Source organism: Oncorhynchus mykiss, chromosome 11 (assembly GCF_013265735.2).
Source record: "Oncorhynchus mykiss isolate Arlee chromosome 11, USDA_OmykA_1.1, whole genome shotgun sequence".
NCBI classification, from domain to species: Eukaryota; Metazoa; Chordata; class Actinopteri; order Salmoniformes; family Salmonidae; genus Oncorhynchus; species Oncorhynchus mykiss.
The window spans coordinates 61,898,467-61,916,817 of NC_048575.1; the positions used below are offsets into that span (position 1 = coordinate 61,898,467).

The 18,351-nt window shown below is 42.8% G+C and overlaps 1 protein-coding gene across 3 annotated transcripts in view; it reads left to right on the plus strand.

Annotated features, from left to right (window-relative positions):
- LOC110536172 (synaptic vesicle glycoprotein 2C) overlaps positions 1-17,835 on the plus strand; it is a 77,705-nt gene extending 59,870 nt beyond the window's left edge. The window contains exons 4-13 of one of the 3 annotated variants that reach the window (XM_036936049.1): positions 1,083-1,234; positions 9,026-9,159; positions 9,961-10,050; positions 10,697-10,807; positions 10,916-11,004; positions 11,490-11,654; positions 11,952-12,085; positions 12,617-12,823; positions 12,974-13,133; positions 13,282-13,465. In XM_036936049.1, coding sequence (XP_036791944.1) covers positions 1,083-1,234; positions 9,026-9,159; positions 9,961-10,050; positions 10,697-10,807; positions 10,916-11,004; positions 11,490-11,654; positions 11,952-12,085; positions 12,617-12,823; positions 12,974-13,133; positions 13,282-13,465 — 1,426 coding nt within the window. Of the gene's footprint in view, positions 1-1,082; positions 1,235-9,025; positions 9,160-9,472; positions 9,777-9,960; positions 10,051-10,696; positions 10,808-10,915; positions 11,005-11,489; positions 11,655-11,951; positions 12,086-12,616; positions 12,824-12,973; positions 13,134-13,281 lie in introns of those variants that run through there. The other 2 variants (XM_036936050.1, XM_036936051.1) reach the window with 2 other exon arrangements.
- The last annotated feature ends 516 nt before the right edge of the window (positions 17,836-18,351 follow it).

Here is an 18,351-nt window from a genome sequence, read left to right on the forward strand (position 1 = left end):
GTGCATCTTATACTTTGAGTGGATTAGTGCTTTTAACATTGCTGGTAAAATACTTTACAATGTTCTTTTAAAATCATTTGCAGGAAATAATTTCCCTCAATCACATTCATTGAAAAAAAAGTTCAAAGAATGCACAAGAATGATACGAGCAATATCTCAACAAACCTGTTTTTATTTGTAATATATATATTTTTATGAAATCCAACCCATGCCTTATATCATAGGAGGACTGAATATTGTCCATTTTATCATGAAATGACAACATTCTGTCCTTTTTGTTTCAGTCTTGTTGGCCTTAAGTGAAAGGCTCTGTGATAAATGATTGTCTAAGAAGTAGTACTTGGCAGTTAAAGGCAGCTTTATGATGGACAAGTGAAATATTATACTAGCCTGGTACGACCATTCTGATGTCGCAAGCTTACATTCTGTTTCGCTACACGGTGAAAATAAGCAAGAGTTCAGGATGACCAATCAGGCTACTACTTACTGTACAGCACCCTTTCTGAATGTCCATACTGTTGTTCACTGGCTGCATGGTCTCTAGCCTCACATGTCTGGGAATGTAAGAAAAGAGCATTGATTTATCCAGAGAAAACATGGGAGGGATGTAACAGTCCCTGTCAAGAGCTCATTTACTAATTGCCTCCCCGCCCCTCTCCACAGATAGACTCAGAGTAATCGAAAAGGTTTGCCAGCCAAACTGCCTTCTGGGAGCTAGCAGGTGTTGGAGTCTCGGAGGACTGGCTCTAAGCCTAATGGTTAACTGGAAAGCCAAGGAATTGCCCTTTTGGCAAAGTAGGCTTATTTTGAGGAACATTGTTCCAGTGTTTGTTCCTATTGTCTACTTTTACAGTAGTAAAAATTTAACCACAGTTTGAAAGCTGAAAAATACAAAAGGTTCCTCTAAGAAAATAGAAGCGCCACAAAATCTTTAGCATGCAGCAATATGTACTATAGTTAGAATAATTTACATAATTTACATGGGTCTGTTTTATCTTAAATCATTTCTAGGGGTTGATAGAATGTTGCCCTCTGCAGAATCTGTGTCCCTACTCAGTGTCCTGTCCTTGTGTCTCCTTCAGAACAGGGGGGGTTGTGCCTATAGTCTTCTCCTTTTTTGCGGAGGTGCTGTCCAGAGAGAAGAGAGGGGAGCACCTGAGCTGGCTGTGCATGTTCTGGATGATTGGAGAGATCTATGCTTCAGCCATGGCCTGGGCCATTATACCACACTACGGTGAGTCTTTATGCTTCAGCCATGGCCTGGGCCATTATACCACACTACGGTGAGTCTTTATGCTTCAGCCATGGCCTGGGCCATTATACCACACTACGGTGAGTCTTTATGCTTCAGCCATGGCCTTGGCCATTATACCACACTACGGTGAGTCTTTATGCTTCAGCCATGGCCTGGGCCATTATACCACACTACGGTGAGTCTTTATACTTCAGCCATGGTCTGGGCCATTATACCACACTACGGTGAGTCTTTATGCTTCAGCCATGGCCTTGGCCATTATACCACACTACTGTGAGTCTTTATGCTTCAGCCATGGCCTGGGCCATTATACCACACTACGGTGAGTCTTTATGCTTCAGCCATGGCCTGGGCCATTATACCACACTACGATGAGTCTTTATGCTTCAGCCATGGCCTGGGCCATTATACCACACTACGGTGAGTCTTTATGCTTCAGCCATGGCCTTGGCCATTATACCACACTACGGTGAGTCTTTATGCTTCAGCCATGGCCTGGGCCATTATACCACACTACAGTGAGTCTTTATGCTTCAGCCATGGCCTGGGCCATTATACCACACTATTGTGAGTCTTTATGCTTCAGCCATGGTCTGGGCCATTATACCACACTATGGTGAGTCTTTATGCTTCAGCCATGGTCTGGGCCATTATACCACACTATGGTGAGTCTTTATGCTTCAGCCATGGTCTGGGCCATTATACCACACTATGGTGGGTCTTTATGCTTTAGCCATGGTCTGGGCCATTATACCACACTACGGTGGGTCTTTATGCTTCAGCCATGGTCTGGGCCATTATACCACACTATGGTGAGTCTTTATGCTTCAGCCATGGTCTGGGCCATTATACCACACTATGGTGAGTCTTTATGCTTCAGCCATGGTCTGGGCCATTATACCACACTATGGTGGGTCTTTATGCTTTAGCCATGGTCTCGGCCATTATACCACACTACGGTGGGTCTTTATGCTTCAGCCATGGTCTGGGCCATTATACCACACTACTGTGAGTCTTTATGCTTCAGCCATGGCCTGGGCCATTATACCACACTACGGTGGGTATTTATGCTTCAGCCATGGTCTGGGCCATTATACCAATAAATCAAATCAAATGTTGTCGGTCACATACACATAGTTAGCAGAAGTTATTGTGAGTGTAGCGAAATGCTTGTAACTAAACCTAGTAAATGATTAGATGGTTATAATGCGTCTGAATGTGGTAGATTATTTTGACATGGTTTAGTTTGTGTTAAAGAAAATCTTTAAATAAGACACAATGTTAAAACTCATCTGCAGAAATCCAGGTTGGCAGAGTACAACCAGTGGAGGTCAAGGTTTCGCTGTGACCGTGGGTGAAGGTGCCAGTTTGCCCTGCTGGCACATGAAGGAATGTAATCTCTCTAAGCGGCTGCAGACTGAGAGAGGGACGGTTTACGTGATTAATGTTGGCCTGTAAACCACGGGGATACACACATGCACGCTCAAAGACAAACACACACACACATACTCACAGGCACATGGACAAACACATAGGGATATTTAAGGAATGAAGGTGTGCCGGTGGGAGATAGAAGGCTGTGATTTACGACGCTGCTACGCTGGAAAAAAGCTGCACATATCAATAAAGACGAAGGAAAATGGCCTTTTCTCTGTTTATTCCTCAAACTGTCTCTCTCTCTCTCTTTACGCCTGTCACTCTCTCTCTCTACACCTGTCTCTCTCTCTCTACACCTGTCTCTCTCTCTCTTTACGCCTGTCACTCTCTCTCTCTACACCTGTCTCTCTCTCTCTACACCTGTCACTCTCTCTCTCTCTCTCTCTCTCTACACCTCTCTCTCTCTCTCTCTCTCTACACCTGTCTGTCTCTCTACGCCTGTCTCTCTCTCTCTTTCTCTCTACGCCTCTCTCTCTCTCTCTCTCTACGCCTCTCTCTCTCTCTCTCTCTCTACACCTGTCTGTCTCTCTACGCCTGTCTCTCTCTCTCTCTTTCTCTCTACGCCTCTCTCTCTCTCTCTCTACGCCTCTCTCTCTCTCTCTACGCCTCTCTCTCTCTCTCTACGCCTCTTTCTCTCTCTCTACACCTGTCTCTCTCTCTCTCTCTACGCCTCTCTCGCTCCCTCTCTCTACGCCTCTCTCTCCCTCTCTACGTCTCTCTCTCTCTCTCTCTACGCCTCTCTCTCTCTCTCTCTACGCCTCTCTCTCTCTACGCCTCTCTCTCTCTCTCTCTACGCCTCTCTCTCTCTCTCTACGCCTCTCTCTCTCTCTCTCTCTCTCTCTCTACGCCTCTCTCTCTCTCTCTCTACGCCTCTCTCTCTCTCTCTCTACGCCTGTCTTTCTCTCTCTCTACACCTGTCTCTCTCTCTACGCCTCTCACTCTCTCTACGCCTGTCTCTCTCTCTCTATCTCTCTATGCCTCTCACTCTCTCTACGCCTGTCTCTCTCTCTCTCTATCTCTCTATGCCTGTCTCTCTCTCTCTACACCTGTCTATCTCTCTCTCTCTCTATACCTGTCTCTCTCTCTCTACACCTGTCTATCTCTCTCTCTCTCTACGCCTGTCTCTCTCTTTACGCCTGTCTCTCTCTCTCTCTCTGCTCAACCTTTCTTTCCCTTTCACTGCTTCTTTCTTTTTTGTCTGTCTCTCTTTCCTCTTTCTCTCAATATCTCTCCCACCCACCTTTAACTCTTCCCCCTCTCCCCCCTCTCCTTCTCTCTGTCTGGGGATGTTATTCTTGATCAAACATAATTAGCTTTTCCTTCTTGCTCTAATGTAACGGGACAAAGCTACAGCTAGCCATGATTTATGTCAGGGGTGTGGGTGACGTCAGTGAGGGGCTTCTGAAGTGGCAGCATGGAGGATATGAGCCGGCTGCACTGAGCCACTGAAACACCTGCTTGTACAAACACTGACTGCACTGTAGACGTTGAAGGCAATGATACTTGACACAGTGGGGGTTAATTTAAGTTGAGGGCACACACACACACACACACACACAGGGAGGATCGGTTTCAAAAGCCACTGTTTCTCTCTATTTTGCAGTGGCTATAGAGGATGGCTACACATACAATCTGGGAAACTTAGCGAGTCTCACTGTGAAAGCTCTGCTATCAGATCTGCAGATGTCCCTGTGAAGGCATGTCAGTAGACCCACTCTGCTCTCATTCTTCCTGACACACTCTGTCCTCTCTCTCTATGCTCTTTGTCTATCCTATCTCTCTCTCTCCTCTCTCTCAATGCTCTCCCTCTCTATCCTCCCCCTCAATGCTTTCCCTCTCTGTCCCCTCTCTCTCTATCCTCTCTTTCCAATCCCTCTCTCTCCCCCCTCTCTTTCTCTTTGAGTGTGCCTTGCATACTCCAGCACTTTTCAATGTTTTTTATGTTTTCCTAAACTGCTGCAGTGCCCGCCAACAGTGATCCCGAGGAGTAGTCTATTGTCTAATACAGAAAAACAGAATGATGGATTACCACACATCTACCACCTCATTGGTGTTTAATACTCCATTAAATCTCTTTAGGTAACTTCTCATATGCCTTCAACACTCGGCAGCTCCTAATGTGTCCTAAAACCCCATGACAAATGCACAGCTGGATACTACAGAAGCCTGAATCAGCCTGCAGAGATCTCATCATACTACAGGATACTGCTACCTTTTCTTACACTACTAGTGCTCTGGTGGGAAGTTATATTGTGTGTCCCAAATGACACCCTATTCACTGTAGTGCACTACTTTTCACTAGTGCCCTAAGTTGGAGAGGGTGGGGGCTACACACTGCTGTTGTTTCCAGCTGTTACACTTTCCCTTGTTCCTAGTGCCTTCAAGTGCTGTCACATGATTGCGGTCAATTGATTTGTTTTCGTGCTGTTATTTTTTTCTATGAACAAGCCTTACATGGAATGGTCTGGCTTCCATTGACAAGTAGCATAATGTTGAAGGGCTGTTTCTGAGAACTGAAAAGTATTTAATTGTCTCTAAAATGGTTATTTTAAAAAATGGTTGTGCTGCAGCAGTTTCACTATTCTGCAGCTTACCTGAGTCACTAAATTGTGACCAAAGAGAAAACAAAGTCAGATAAAGGACTATTGTAGGCCACAACATTATGAGCCTCTCTCCTTCTCTCTCTCAGCTCTCTCCTACAAGGTCACCCCACAGCTACCTCTCCTACACTCTCTTCTCCTCTCTCTAAGGTCTCTCTCTCTTCTATGTCTCTCTCTCCTTTCAGGTTTCTCTCCCAGATCTCTTTCTCTACTAATCTCTCTCTCTCTCTCCCTCAGGTCTCTCTCTCCTCTCTCTCAGGTCTCTCTCCTTCTGTCTCTCTCTGATGTCTCTCCCTTCTCTCTCCTTCACTCTCAGGTCTCTTTTCTTCTCTCTTTCTCCTTCTCTCTCAGGCCTCAGAGATGCAGAGCGCTACCCGACTCAGTCATCCATAAACTTAGTCAATTATGTACATAATCCCGGTAATGAGATTTCCAATGGCATGGGCAAAACACGAACCCTCTGGGTCTCACAGCACAGCTACACCCCCATAAAAAAGGCACTCACTGCAGCACACCAAATCCTACACACACATACATGTGCGTACACACACACACACACATTACCACCACCATTGGCATGTGTACACACACACACACACGCACACATGCATCCATCCATGCAAAAACACATGCATTTACACCAATACCTGCATTAACACACACACAATACCCTGAATGTAAGGAATTAAGATGGTCTTCATGGTAATGCGTTATTGGGAATCCTTGGCATCGTTCCACACACAACTACAGGACTGCGTCATCATTACTCAGCACAAAACCACAGTAACACCCCAGTCTTATACATGAACACTAACACAGTGCACAAAAGGATGTAGAGTTTACATGTGCCATCACTGTACTGTGCTGGGTGGTTGAAAATATATCAGAATTCTCATAACACTCTAGAATTAGAGCCATTGCTCTTTAAAAGGAATGCATTTTCAACATCTATGACAACCTTTCTTTCTGCTTTGAACATAGCTGGCTTGACCTCCACAGTGGTTGAGAAACGATGGTATCAAATCCAGTTTCAATCTGCTGTTTAGATGATTTCCCAGCAGTAATTTCCTCACATTAACATCCCCCACCCCCTCACCTCCCTCTCCTGTTGATGGATAATGGTATTATTCCCTCAAAGCATGTGCAAAAAGAGGGAGAGATGTGGGAGGTCACGACTACCACGACAACCTCCCCCTCTCTCCCTTTTCCCCCAAATACGAATAGGTAACATAAGCACACACACACTGCATTTACCCTTTTACACTAATGTAGCTACACTCCCACACACAGAAGAACAGTCATTTTCAGTACAAAGGAGATGAGGACAGCAAAAAATAGCCTCGTTTTCTATTCACCCTTTTTACTGTGAAAGATGTTTGACTTTTTAAATGTTCCCTCGAATTTTCACCAACACCCAACAATTAAGATATTTATAATCTATTTCACGGAAGGTACAAAAACATACATTTAAAGGTTTGAATGGTTATACTGTGCCTGAGGGAGAACACCAGACATTTAAAGGTTTGAATGGTTATACTGTGCCTGAGGGAGAACACCAGACATTTAAAGGTTTGAATGGTTATACTGTGCCTGAGGGAGAACACCAGACATTTAAAGGTTTGAATGGTTATACTGTGTCTGAGGGAGAACACCAGACATTTAAAGGTTTGAATGGTTATACTGTGTCTGAGGGAGAACACCAGACATTTAAAGGTTTGAATGGTTATACTGTGCCTGAGGGAGAACACCAGACATTTAAAGGTTTGAATGGTTATACTGTGCCTGAGGGAGAACACCAGACATTTAAAGGTTTGAATGGTTATACTGTGCCTGAGGGAGAACACCAGACATTTAAAGGTTTGAATGGTTATACTGTGTCTGAGGGAGAACACCAGACATTTAAAGGTTTGAATGGTTATACTGTGCCTGAGGGAGAACACCAGACATTTAAAGGTTTGAATGGTTATACTGTGCCTGAGGGAGAACACCAGACATTTAAAGGTTTGAATGGTTATACTGTGCCTGAGGGAGAACAACATACATTTAAAGGTTTGAATGGTTATACTGTGCCTGAGGGAGAACGCCAGACATTGTAGTGCTGTACATGGCTAGTTCAGTGTTGAGGCTAAGATTGTTTACATGGCTGTGAACTAATTACAATGATTGAGGAAAGATATAATTGAAGGTTTTAGCAGCCGTTTTCAACTCAAAGACATCACTAGTCCAGCACGTTCCTCTCCAATTGAATGCTCCAGAAAATGACTTTACAATGTGCTGAGATAAGTGTCATTTAGAAAGGGGGAAATGGAAATTGATTGTGTGTGTGTTGCTGCTATGATGATTAATGGGACACAGTCTGCCTGTCGGATGAGATCAGGTGCAACATGATTTTAAAGCTGTAATATGTAACTCTTTGGGCGGCCTAGACATGTGAGTTATAGATCATTCTCATTTAACGCAAGTATGAAAGAAGCGGTAGATCTGTTCTATGTGTGCTATTTCTATGCTTCCTGTTCTTAAGTTTAGTTTTTGCGTCTTTTACTTTCGGTTTTGTACACCAGCTTCAAACAGCTGAAAATTCAATATTTTTGGTTATGGAAAATATATTTCACAGCGGTTTAGATGGTACAATGATTATCTACACTATACTTGCTTGTTTTGTCACATAAACTGAAATTAGGCGAACTATTCGAATTTTAGCAACCAGAAAATGTCGGAGCAAAGTCTGCATATTGCACCTTTTTAACTTAATTCATTAATAATTGCGCCTTTTTAACATTAACAATCAATTATTTTCCAGCACATTCAATGAACCTGTCTCTCTAAAGCTCTCCCAGGCCTCCACAGATTCATTCATCTATCCTCTCACACGTCCCACTGCAGTGGTGGGACCAGCTTTCATTAAATGACATTTTTTATTAACAGCGTTAAATCAGGTTCACATTACAAGACTCCCATAACACCATTCAAAACATTGTTTGAGTGAAAGATCTAGAGCCCTCCACCTGATGAGAATACATCTGATATCATTCAACCAGTGTTCCCAAGGGACCCATATGCAGTTCAATAGCATTGCTGGTGATCTTGCTATTCTGAATTGCAGGATAATTGTTGCCTGACTCATACTGAATTTAATTCAGCTCTATCGATCCATCCATCTGAACCTACAGCACCATCCCAGAAGTTGTTTGTGCTTACGTCAAAATTGCGTGATGCATGATTCATGATTCATTTAGGCCAGCTCTCATTCAACCCATCGGTTTCTGGGACCAATCAGAACGGTTTGATTGGTTTGCATTCGAGAAGTCGTCGGAGTAGAAGCAAATCCAGACTCATTGTGGTGAAGAAACGTTAGTGGGCGTGCCGTTTGGCCGGAGCGATGTGGATGAGTGGCCCGGCAAGGATAATTGCCAACTGGTTTAAAATGTCCTTTTCTTTCCTTTCCATGTTGGGTGTGTGGTCTTCCAGAATAAACACCATAGGAATTGTGCAACTAGAACAGACATCAAATCACCAAGGGAAGCCACAACCAGTTGCTCAAAAGTAATTTAAAAAAACAAACTCTTCTGACAATGTTGAGTTACTATGAGACCAACGACAAGCTAAATACTGTATGAATAAAAAAATCGAGGCTCCCTCTCTTGAGAATGTGACCCTAATGTAAAATATGCTAATGTGTTCTCTTGTGTGTGATTGGTTGCTGATGGGTTCTCTTGTGTGTGATTGGTTACAGGCTGGAGTTTCAGTATGGGTTCGGCCTACCAGTTCCATAGTTGGAGGGTGTTTGTGGTGGTCTGCGCCCTGCCCTGTGTCTGTGCTGTGGTGGCTCTCACCTTTATGCCCGAGAGCCCCAGGTTTTACCTGGAGGTAAGGTAAAGCATTATGGGAAATGGGGTTTTAGGGAGAATGTTTGCCCCTCACAGGCTACATCAGTGGGGGAATCATAGGAGGTTGGAGGGAGGAGCTATAGGAGGACGTGCTCGTCGTAATGGCTGGAATGGAGTCCATGGAAAGGTATCAAACATATGGAATCCACATGTTTGACTCTGTTCCATTAATGCCATTCCAGCCATTACAATGAACCCATTATCCTTTAGCTCCTCCCACCAGCCTCCTCTGGTGGGCATGAATGGTCTCAGCTTTTCAGTTCAAGAGTTTCAATCTGAACAGTTTAGGCAACTGTAGACCAATCCATTCCCAGATAGGCATATAGCCCAGTTAATCCATTATTTAAGTCTGATAGTTGGTTATCATTAGCCCAGGGCCCTTAGCCTAAAGCCCTATAGCATCTATTTCCTCAGAAAACCATTGAACAGAGTGCATTATCCTAGGTTACTATCATGTTTAAGAGAATTTGTTCTTTAACAGAAAGGCCTATGAGGCAAACAGTGAGTCAGCCTAATATTTCATTAGCAGAGGCCTTGGCTACACATTCCACGCCATTTCCCATGGTGTGTCTGCGATGGCAAATAAGAAAGCAAAAGGTCTGTGACAGTAGGCCTGTTACTGTAGGAGAATTACCCTTTGAAGTAAAATGAGTCATCATTGTCGTGACTCCTGTCATCTCAGCCCATCTCCTCCTGTGTGAGCATGACTGTCACGGAGGAGCGCTCCCATTTCTTTCTCCATTAATCCCGTTCATTCCCTCTGGTTTCTCCCTCCTGTCAGGTGGGGAAGCATGACGAGGCTTGGATGATCCTCAAACAGATCCATGACACCAACATGCGAGCGCGTGGGCAGCCGGAGAAAGTCTTCACCGTGAGTTTTTCCCAGCCTGTATAACCGCCACCACTGTGACCTGTTAAAATCTGTGCTGAGGATCATATATGTGATATAAGAAGGTTTTGAAAGGTGGTTCGTGTCATTCAAACACACGATGGAAAGAGCATCCCAATCGATCCACATTTAGAGCTTTGAATTTGGAGTCAGATTTCCTGTCTTTGTAAAGCAAAATAAAGCCTTTCAAACCTCTGATACAAAACTCTTTAAAGTAAAATAAAGCTCTAGCAAACCACGATACAGCTGTAGCCTGCATTTTTCAGATGGAGTTTTTTTTTATGCAATAGCATAAGGGCTCAATCAATCTGGCATTGCAAAACCTGGGTATCATCTCTTTAAGGAATGTGCATAGCCTACATGTTTCCATGGGCAAATCAAATTGCAAAGCAAAATAGTTGTGGATACTGTAAGCGAACCAGGTCAATTCCAATTCCTCTCAGAGGTGGCTCCAGGGTCCGTGTTTCCTTGTACCACCCAGAGAGATATCCAATGAAGGGATGATACACAGACAACCTTCAAGTTACATTTCTCCACCAGCAGTAGCCTACATGAAAGAACAGCATTAACATAACTTTTGATTGAATTATGTTATTGAAAACTCAATTTCCCATCATTCCCATCCCAGGTGAACAGAATCAAGATCCCCAAGCATCTGGATGAGCTGGTGGAGATGAAGTCAGAGTCGGGGAACGCAGTCTCCAAGGCCCTCTTCAGGTCAAAGACAGAGCTACGTGGGGTGGGTTTTCTCTGCCTCTCCACCTCTTGGCTCGCTAGATGGTCATGATATCCTGCACTGCACTCTCACAAATCATTATTGATGTGTCTCTCTTGTTTATCCACGCAGATCTTGGTTAACTTTATGAAGTGTTTTGACTACCCTCTGAAAGAAAACACTATCAAGCTGGCTATTGTGTGGTTTACACTGTCCTTTGGGTAAGCTTTGTGTTGTAATGTAATAGACTACCGCTCCCACCCTCTCTCCTGATAGAACGTTTTGTTTCTCCATTTAGAGATGTACATAGAAGTCAGAATATGCTAATGTCCTTCGTCAGGAAATAGCAGAGGCGTGAGCTTGCAGCTACTTTGCATTTCTGTCAGCTGTCTAATGCAGCAGCTCCCTGCTCTCAGGAGAACTACTGAATCAATACACTTCCATTGGGCTCTCCTCTCAGTGTGACAGGATGGGAATGCAAGCAGCCTGAGGAAAATAAAAAACCCAACACAAATGTTGTATTCTTCCCCTATAGTGCCAATACATTTAGACAGTCTCTGGTTTAATATACTGTAAAGACCTGTCTTTCTGCCCATTTGTTAACTCATATCCACTCATTTGACTCCCTACACCCAATGCCTTGTGGTACGTACATAATCCAACCTGTGTGTTTGCGACGCCACTGTATCTGTGTGTGTGGATGCAGGTACTACGGCCTGTCTGTGTGGTTCCCTGACGTCATCAAGCATCTTCAGGCAGACGACTACGCCTCCAAGGTGAAGATCCACAGCAACGAACGCATCGAGGACTTCACCTTCAACTTCACCCTGGAGAACCAGATCCACACCAACGGGGTCTTCATTAGCGACAGGTAGGAAGGAAGGAGAACTTCCACACTAATGAATCATGGTCAAGTAGTTATAACTTCATCCTCAATAAAAAGGGGACTTTATAGACTAAAATGGAGTATGGATGAAAAATGTGAATCATTATTATGCCACTTTTATATTCTCATGGCATGTTGATTTATCTGCACTGTCCCTGTCAACTAGATAAGATGGATCAACTTTATTAAGCTGAATACAGAAAAGCCACCAAGGATTTCTCTGTAAATGTAGGCATTAGTAACCATGTCCACACATGCACTTTCCTCTGTTGATCGGTCCAGATTTCTTAATATGAAGTTGAAGTCCGTCACCTTCATTGACTCCACCTTCCGTAACTGCTACTTTGACGACGTGACGTCCGTGGGATCCTACTTCCGGAACTGTACCTTCATCGAGGCGTTCTTCTACAACACTGGTAAGACAGACGGACAGACGGACAGAAACACTTTTCTTCTAAGCCATCACTCCAGAATCAAAAGAGTTATATTCCATTTTGCATAGTCAACACAGACACAGTATATGGTTTCATAGACACAGTATATGGTTTCGTAGACACGGTATATGGTTTCATAGACACAGTATATGGTTTCATAGACACAGTATATGGTTTCATAGACACAGTATATGGTTTCATAGACACAGTATATGGTTTCGTAGACACGGTATATGGTTTCATAGACACAGTATATGGTTTCATAGACACAGTATATGGTTTCGTAGACACAGTATATGGTTTCGTAGACACGGTATATGGTTTCATAGACACAGTATATGGTTTCATAGACACAGTATATGGTTTCATAGACACAGTATATGGTTTCATAGACACAGTATATGGTTTCATAGACACAGTATATGGTTACACAGAGAATGGGTGAATGGGTATTGTGCTTTTTCAGCTATTGTACTGTGTCAGCCCGGCTTCTTTCACTATTTTTGATGGCAGACATCGATGAATCAAAACTGATAGACGGCACAGAGGTGATCAACAGCTCGTTCCACCACAACAAGACGGGCTGTCAGATGACATTTGACGACGACTACAGCGCCTACTGGGTCTACTTTATCAACTTCCTGGGAACTCTAGCTGTTCTACCCGGCAACATTGTTTCTGCACTGCTCATGGATAAGATTGGACGCCTTTCAATGTTAGGTACATACATGGACAGTCTGCATAGTCTGTTCTTAGGGCTACCTTTGTTATGAGCATTACTGTAGGGTGTTAAAATAAAAAATGAATGTGGTTGTGTGTTTGTGTGCGCTTGTGTGTGTGTGTGCCTGTGTCTGTTTGTGTATGAGACAGGTGGCTCCATGGTTCTGTCAGGGATCAGTTGTTTCTTCCTGTGGTTCGGCACCAGTGAGTCGATGATGATCTTCATGCTGTGCCTTTACAACGGCCTGAGCATATCAGCCTGGAACTCACTGGACGTGGTCACCACAGAGTCCTTCCCTACAGACAGGAGGTATGGTTAGAAGAATAATAGGAATACTCCATTTCTATGTGCACACAACACGCATGCACAAACACACAAATATACTTACAAAACCCTTTAAATCATTAAATTGCATTTGTAATTAGTTTCTGTCTCTCTCTCTTTCTTTCTCTCTCAGAGGGACCGGTTTTGGGTTCTGTAATGCTCTGTGTAAGTTAGCTGCCGTGTTGGGGAATGTGATCTTTGGTTCGCTGGTTGGCATCACCAAGGCCATCCCCATCCTCCTGGCCTCATCTGTGCTGGTGTGTGGAGGTCTGGTGGGGCTCCGGCTGCCTGATACTCGGGCCAACGTCCTCATGTAGCCCCAGGAAGGACCACCTCACCTGGGGAAGACCTGGGCCAAACCTGGGGACGGCATGGGAAGCAAGGCGCAGAATGGTGCAAAGGGTTTAGTTCAAATGTTTCCTTATGGATTTTGACATTTGATTTCTTTATTGCCCCTTCTGGTCTCACAGGGAGTTCAATTGCATAACCCCCCCCCCCATCCCATATCTCTTTAAAACAGTATACTTTTACTTTATCAATGTATTTATGTACAGGACCCAAGTATCAGACCTTCTGGATACATCCCTGGGGTCGAGAGTGAACTCCTATTTCTTAGTGAATGTATTGTTTGGGAATGTCACAACACCCCTCTAAGATTAAATCAATATTTTAATCTTATTTTATCATGACATAATCATAACAGTTAGTGGATATTTTAGTTACGCCTGTGGCTCATTGGCTAACTATATGACTGATTGCCTGTGGATTGTGTCCATCCATACCATCATAGTATTAGCTGTGAAGGAAACTCTGTGGGTCCTGTAGTCTGTTCTATAGTTGGTTGATGTGAAGTCTAGATCAGTGGTGTATGTGTGAGGAAATATCAGAGTCAATGGCTGTCGGATATGAGTTGGCTGGTGGAATCAGTACTGGGTTAGTGCTATGAGAGTTGTGTAGATATCAGTAGTGCCTGTTGCGTTGAACTGTATGAGTACAGTTTGTCTGGAGCCATTGCAGGGACAGAGTTAGTGAGGGCTGAAAATATAAATGTGTTTTTATTAGGCCAAAACAGATGGAGGAGAGAGGGAAAAACAAGCTGTAATGAGCACAGCCAGCCTGCTGTGGGAGAGAAGGGGGAATAGATGATCAGAAAGACTGGAGAGATCACACAGCTGCAACACAGGTGGCCTGGACAGAGAGACTGGCAGGGAGGCAGAACCAGAGCGAGAACAAGGGTATTTCTGGGCTACCGTGAAGAGTATAGATGGATCTTTGTCAGGCTTGATGTGTTCTCCTGTCTTTTCACATGATGTTTCTACTGAATGTACCCTGCACTTGTTTTGTCTGCAGGATATGCGCACATACCCTGAACCGTCAACCATGAAGAGTCATGGTGATGGACAGGATTTAACCCGCAGGAGCTGGTTTGAAGCAAAGCTTCTCACAGATAACATCAGAAACTATAATAACATGTTAGTTTATTAGTTTACACTGACAGATGCATAACAAGGTTTTTATCAGTGTTCTACCCCAGACTACCACATTCACATATAGACACTCAGATCTCCAAGCCCTTTGCACCAGTTCTCTACCCAAGAATAAAAAGGCCATATTTAATAACTTTAATTGTTATTATTTGAAGTGTACATACTAAATCTAGCAATATGTCTTAAGATATTTACATTATTTGCAGGTATGTATCTGCAGCTGTTCTAAACTTTGTTGGGGAAAATGTAAGAATACCTATTTTTTTTCTCTGTGTAAAATATTGTTCTCTCCTCCTATATGTTGTATTGTATGCAGGCTCGCAGAAAGGGCTTTGTTTATGTTCAGTAATATTGTTCTCTCCTCCTATATGTTGTATTGTATGCAGGCTCGCAGAAAGGTCTTTGTTTATGTTCAGTAATATTGTTCTCTCCTCCTATATGTTGTATTGTATGCAGGCTCCCAGAAAGGGCTTTGTTTATGTTCAGTAATATTGTTCTCTCCTCCTATATGTTGTATTGTATGCAGGCTCCCAGAAAGGGCTTTGTTTATGTTCAGTAATATTGTTCTCTCCTCCTATATGTTGTATTGTATGCAGGCTCCCAGAAAGGGCTTTGTTTATGTTCAGTAATATTGTTCTCTCCTCCTATATGTTGTATTGTATGCAGGCTCGCAGAAAGGGCTTTGTTTATGTTCAGTAATATTGTTCTCTCCTCCTATATGTTGTATTGTATGCAGGCTCCCAGAAAGGGCTTTGTTTATGTTCAGTAATATTGTTCTCTCCTCCTATATGTTGTATTGTATGCAGGCTCCCAGAAAGGGCTTTGTTTATGTTCAGTAATATTGTTCTCTCCTATATGTTGTATTGTATGCAGGCTCCCAGAAAGGGCTTTGTTTATGTTCAGTAATATTGTTCTCTCCTCCTATATGTTGTATTGTATGCAGGCTCGCAGAAAGGGCTTTGTTTATGTTCAGTAATATTGTTCTCTCCTCCTATATGTTGTATTGTATGCAGGCTCCCAGAAAGGGCTTTGTTTATGTTCAGTAATATTGTTCTCTCCTCCTATATGTTGTATTGTATGCAGGCTCGCAGAAAGGGCTTTGTTTATGTTCAGCCTTTTGATTTAGCGTTTCTGTTTAACGTTGCTTGTGGCATTGAATTTATATACATGTCATGCTGCTTCCTATTCAAGATACTGAAGGGCCTTTTTTTAAATGTGCCTCTCCTTCGGTGGAGCGTTCTCCGCATAGACAACAGAAGGGTACAGGAGGTAAACAGGAAGTGAACTGTGTGTGTGGTGTGTGATGTCCCTTCTCACTACAGTCAGCATTTTCAAGTACATCATTACATTGGTGTGACCGTGACAGATATGTATGAAGGTACAACATCCATCCTATCCGTTTCATCGGTTTAAAAAAAGATGCCCCCCCCCCCCCCCCTTTGAGATGAAGTTGGAGGATGATCTCATTTAAACTGAATTGGGGAGAAACTGAGAGCAATAAGCTATTTATTAACTACTTGCATAAGAGTGAGTGGAACTGCTTGCATATTTTAAGCATTTTTTAAAAAGTTGTACAACTTTTTGAGTAAACGATTACAGTGCTTGTTATAAATGTAAAAAATGAAACACCATACTGACAATTTGGATGACATTTTAGAATCAGTAACAAAATCTTCTATTTTTTGGAAGACTTTTAGCCATATATACACACTGTGTGTACACAATGAACAGGATTCAATACAAAGTTCATTTACAAATCTTACACTTTATAATGGAATTTCATTCGTGCTAATGTTCCCCTGTCTAAAATGTCACCCAAATTTGGCAAATGCATCTGATGTTTACAAGCAATACTGTAGAAATATGTTGTTATTACTGTAAACAGTATAATCTCCAGGTCTACATACTGTAGCTATATAGTGTTTTCATATCTAATTCACAGGTCTACATCTCTACATGGCTCTGTAGTGTTTTCACATCTAATTCACAGGTCTACATCTCTATATGGCTCTGTAGTGTTTTCCCATCCAATTCACAGGTCTACATCTCTACATGGCTCTGTAGTGTTTTCACATCTAATTCACAGGTCTACATCTCTACATGGCTCTGTAGTGTTTTCACATCCAATTCACAGGTCTACATCTCTACATGGCTCTGTAGTGTTTTCACATCTAATTCACAGGTCTACATCTCTATATGGCTCTGTAGTGTTTTCCCATCCAATTCACAGGTCTACATCTCTATATTGCTCTGTAGTGTTTTCACATCTAATTCACAGGTCTACATCTCTATATGGCTCTGTAGTGTTTTCACATCTAATTCACAGGTCTACATCTCTACATGGCTCTGTAGTGTTTTCACATCCAATTCACAGGTCTACATCTCTATATGGCTCTGTAGTGTTTTCACATCTAATTCACAGGTCTACATCTCTACATGGCTCTGTAGTGTTTTCACATCCAATTCACAGGTCTACATCTCTACATGGCTCTGTAGTGTTTTCACATCCAATTCACAGGTCTACATCTCTATATGGCTCTGTAGTGTTTTCTGTGGCTTACTGCCGGTGTAGCACGCCTGTTTCTGTGTGTGTTGTTTCTGTGAGTATATCGTAGTTTTAGTAGTCCACTGTATCAAAACTGCTGTCTGCTTGCCCCCTCCTCATATCTAAAGAAAAGGGCAGGCTTCCAATAATGGGTACATGTAGGGGTGTGCGCTTGTGTTTGCTTTACATCGTCTTGGATACAGTAAAGTCTGTTTTCTGATTGTTTGTGTCTTGGTATGCATCACAAATTAGCAACAACTGACTTTATGACGACTTCATGATTTTTAAGTGATGACATAATCAACAAAACTTGAGTATTTATAGTAGTAACAGTGACATGGCAAAGCCATTCTCATTAGGCTGATGTCAAACCACAGCTACTGACTACTGTTACCACCTCAGCAGTGATATGCATTCAATAAGGTACCAGTTGTTTATGAACAAGGATTGCAGCTATATGATAGTACTGGATGTGTTTAAACCTCTTAACCTAATTGTGACAGCATTGACTATGATATCTTACAAAATATAAATAAGTATCTCTTTCTTTTGTTTTCTGGGGGTGGGGGGTATTGTGTGAGTGTGTGTTTGCTTGCGTGTGTGTACAGTGAGGGAAAAAAGTATTTGATCCCCTGCTGATTTTGTACGTTTGCCCACTGACAAAGAAATGATCAGTCTATAATTTTAATGGTAGGTTTATTTGAACAGTGAGAGACAGAACAACAACAAAAAAATCCAGAAAAACGCATGTCAAAAATTATATAAATTGATTTGCATTTTAATGAGGGAAATAAGTATTTGACCCCTCTGCAAAACATAACTTAGTACTTGGTGGCCAAACCCTTGTTGGCAATCACAGAGGTCAGATGTTTCTTGTAGTTGGCCACCAGGTTTGCACACATCTCAGGAGGGATTTTGTCCCACTCCTCTTTGCAGATTTCTCCAAGTCATTAAGGTTTCGAGGCTGACGTTTGGCAACTCGAACCTTCAGCTCCCTCCACAGATTTTCTATGGGATTAAGGTCTGGAGACTGGCTAGGCCACTCCAGGACCTTAATGTGCTTCTTCTTGAGCCACTCCTTTGTTGCCTTGGCCGTGTGTTTTGGGTCATTGTCATGCTGGAATACCCATCCACGACCCATTTTCAATGCCCTGGCTGAGGGAAGGAGGTT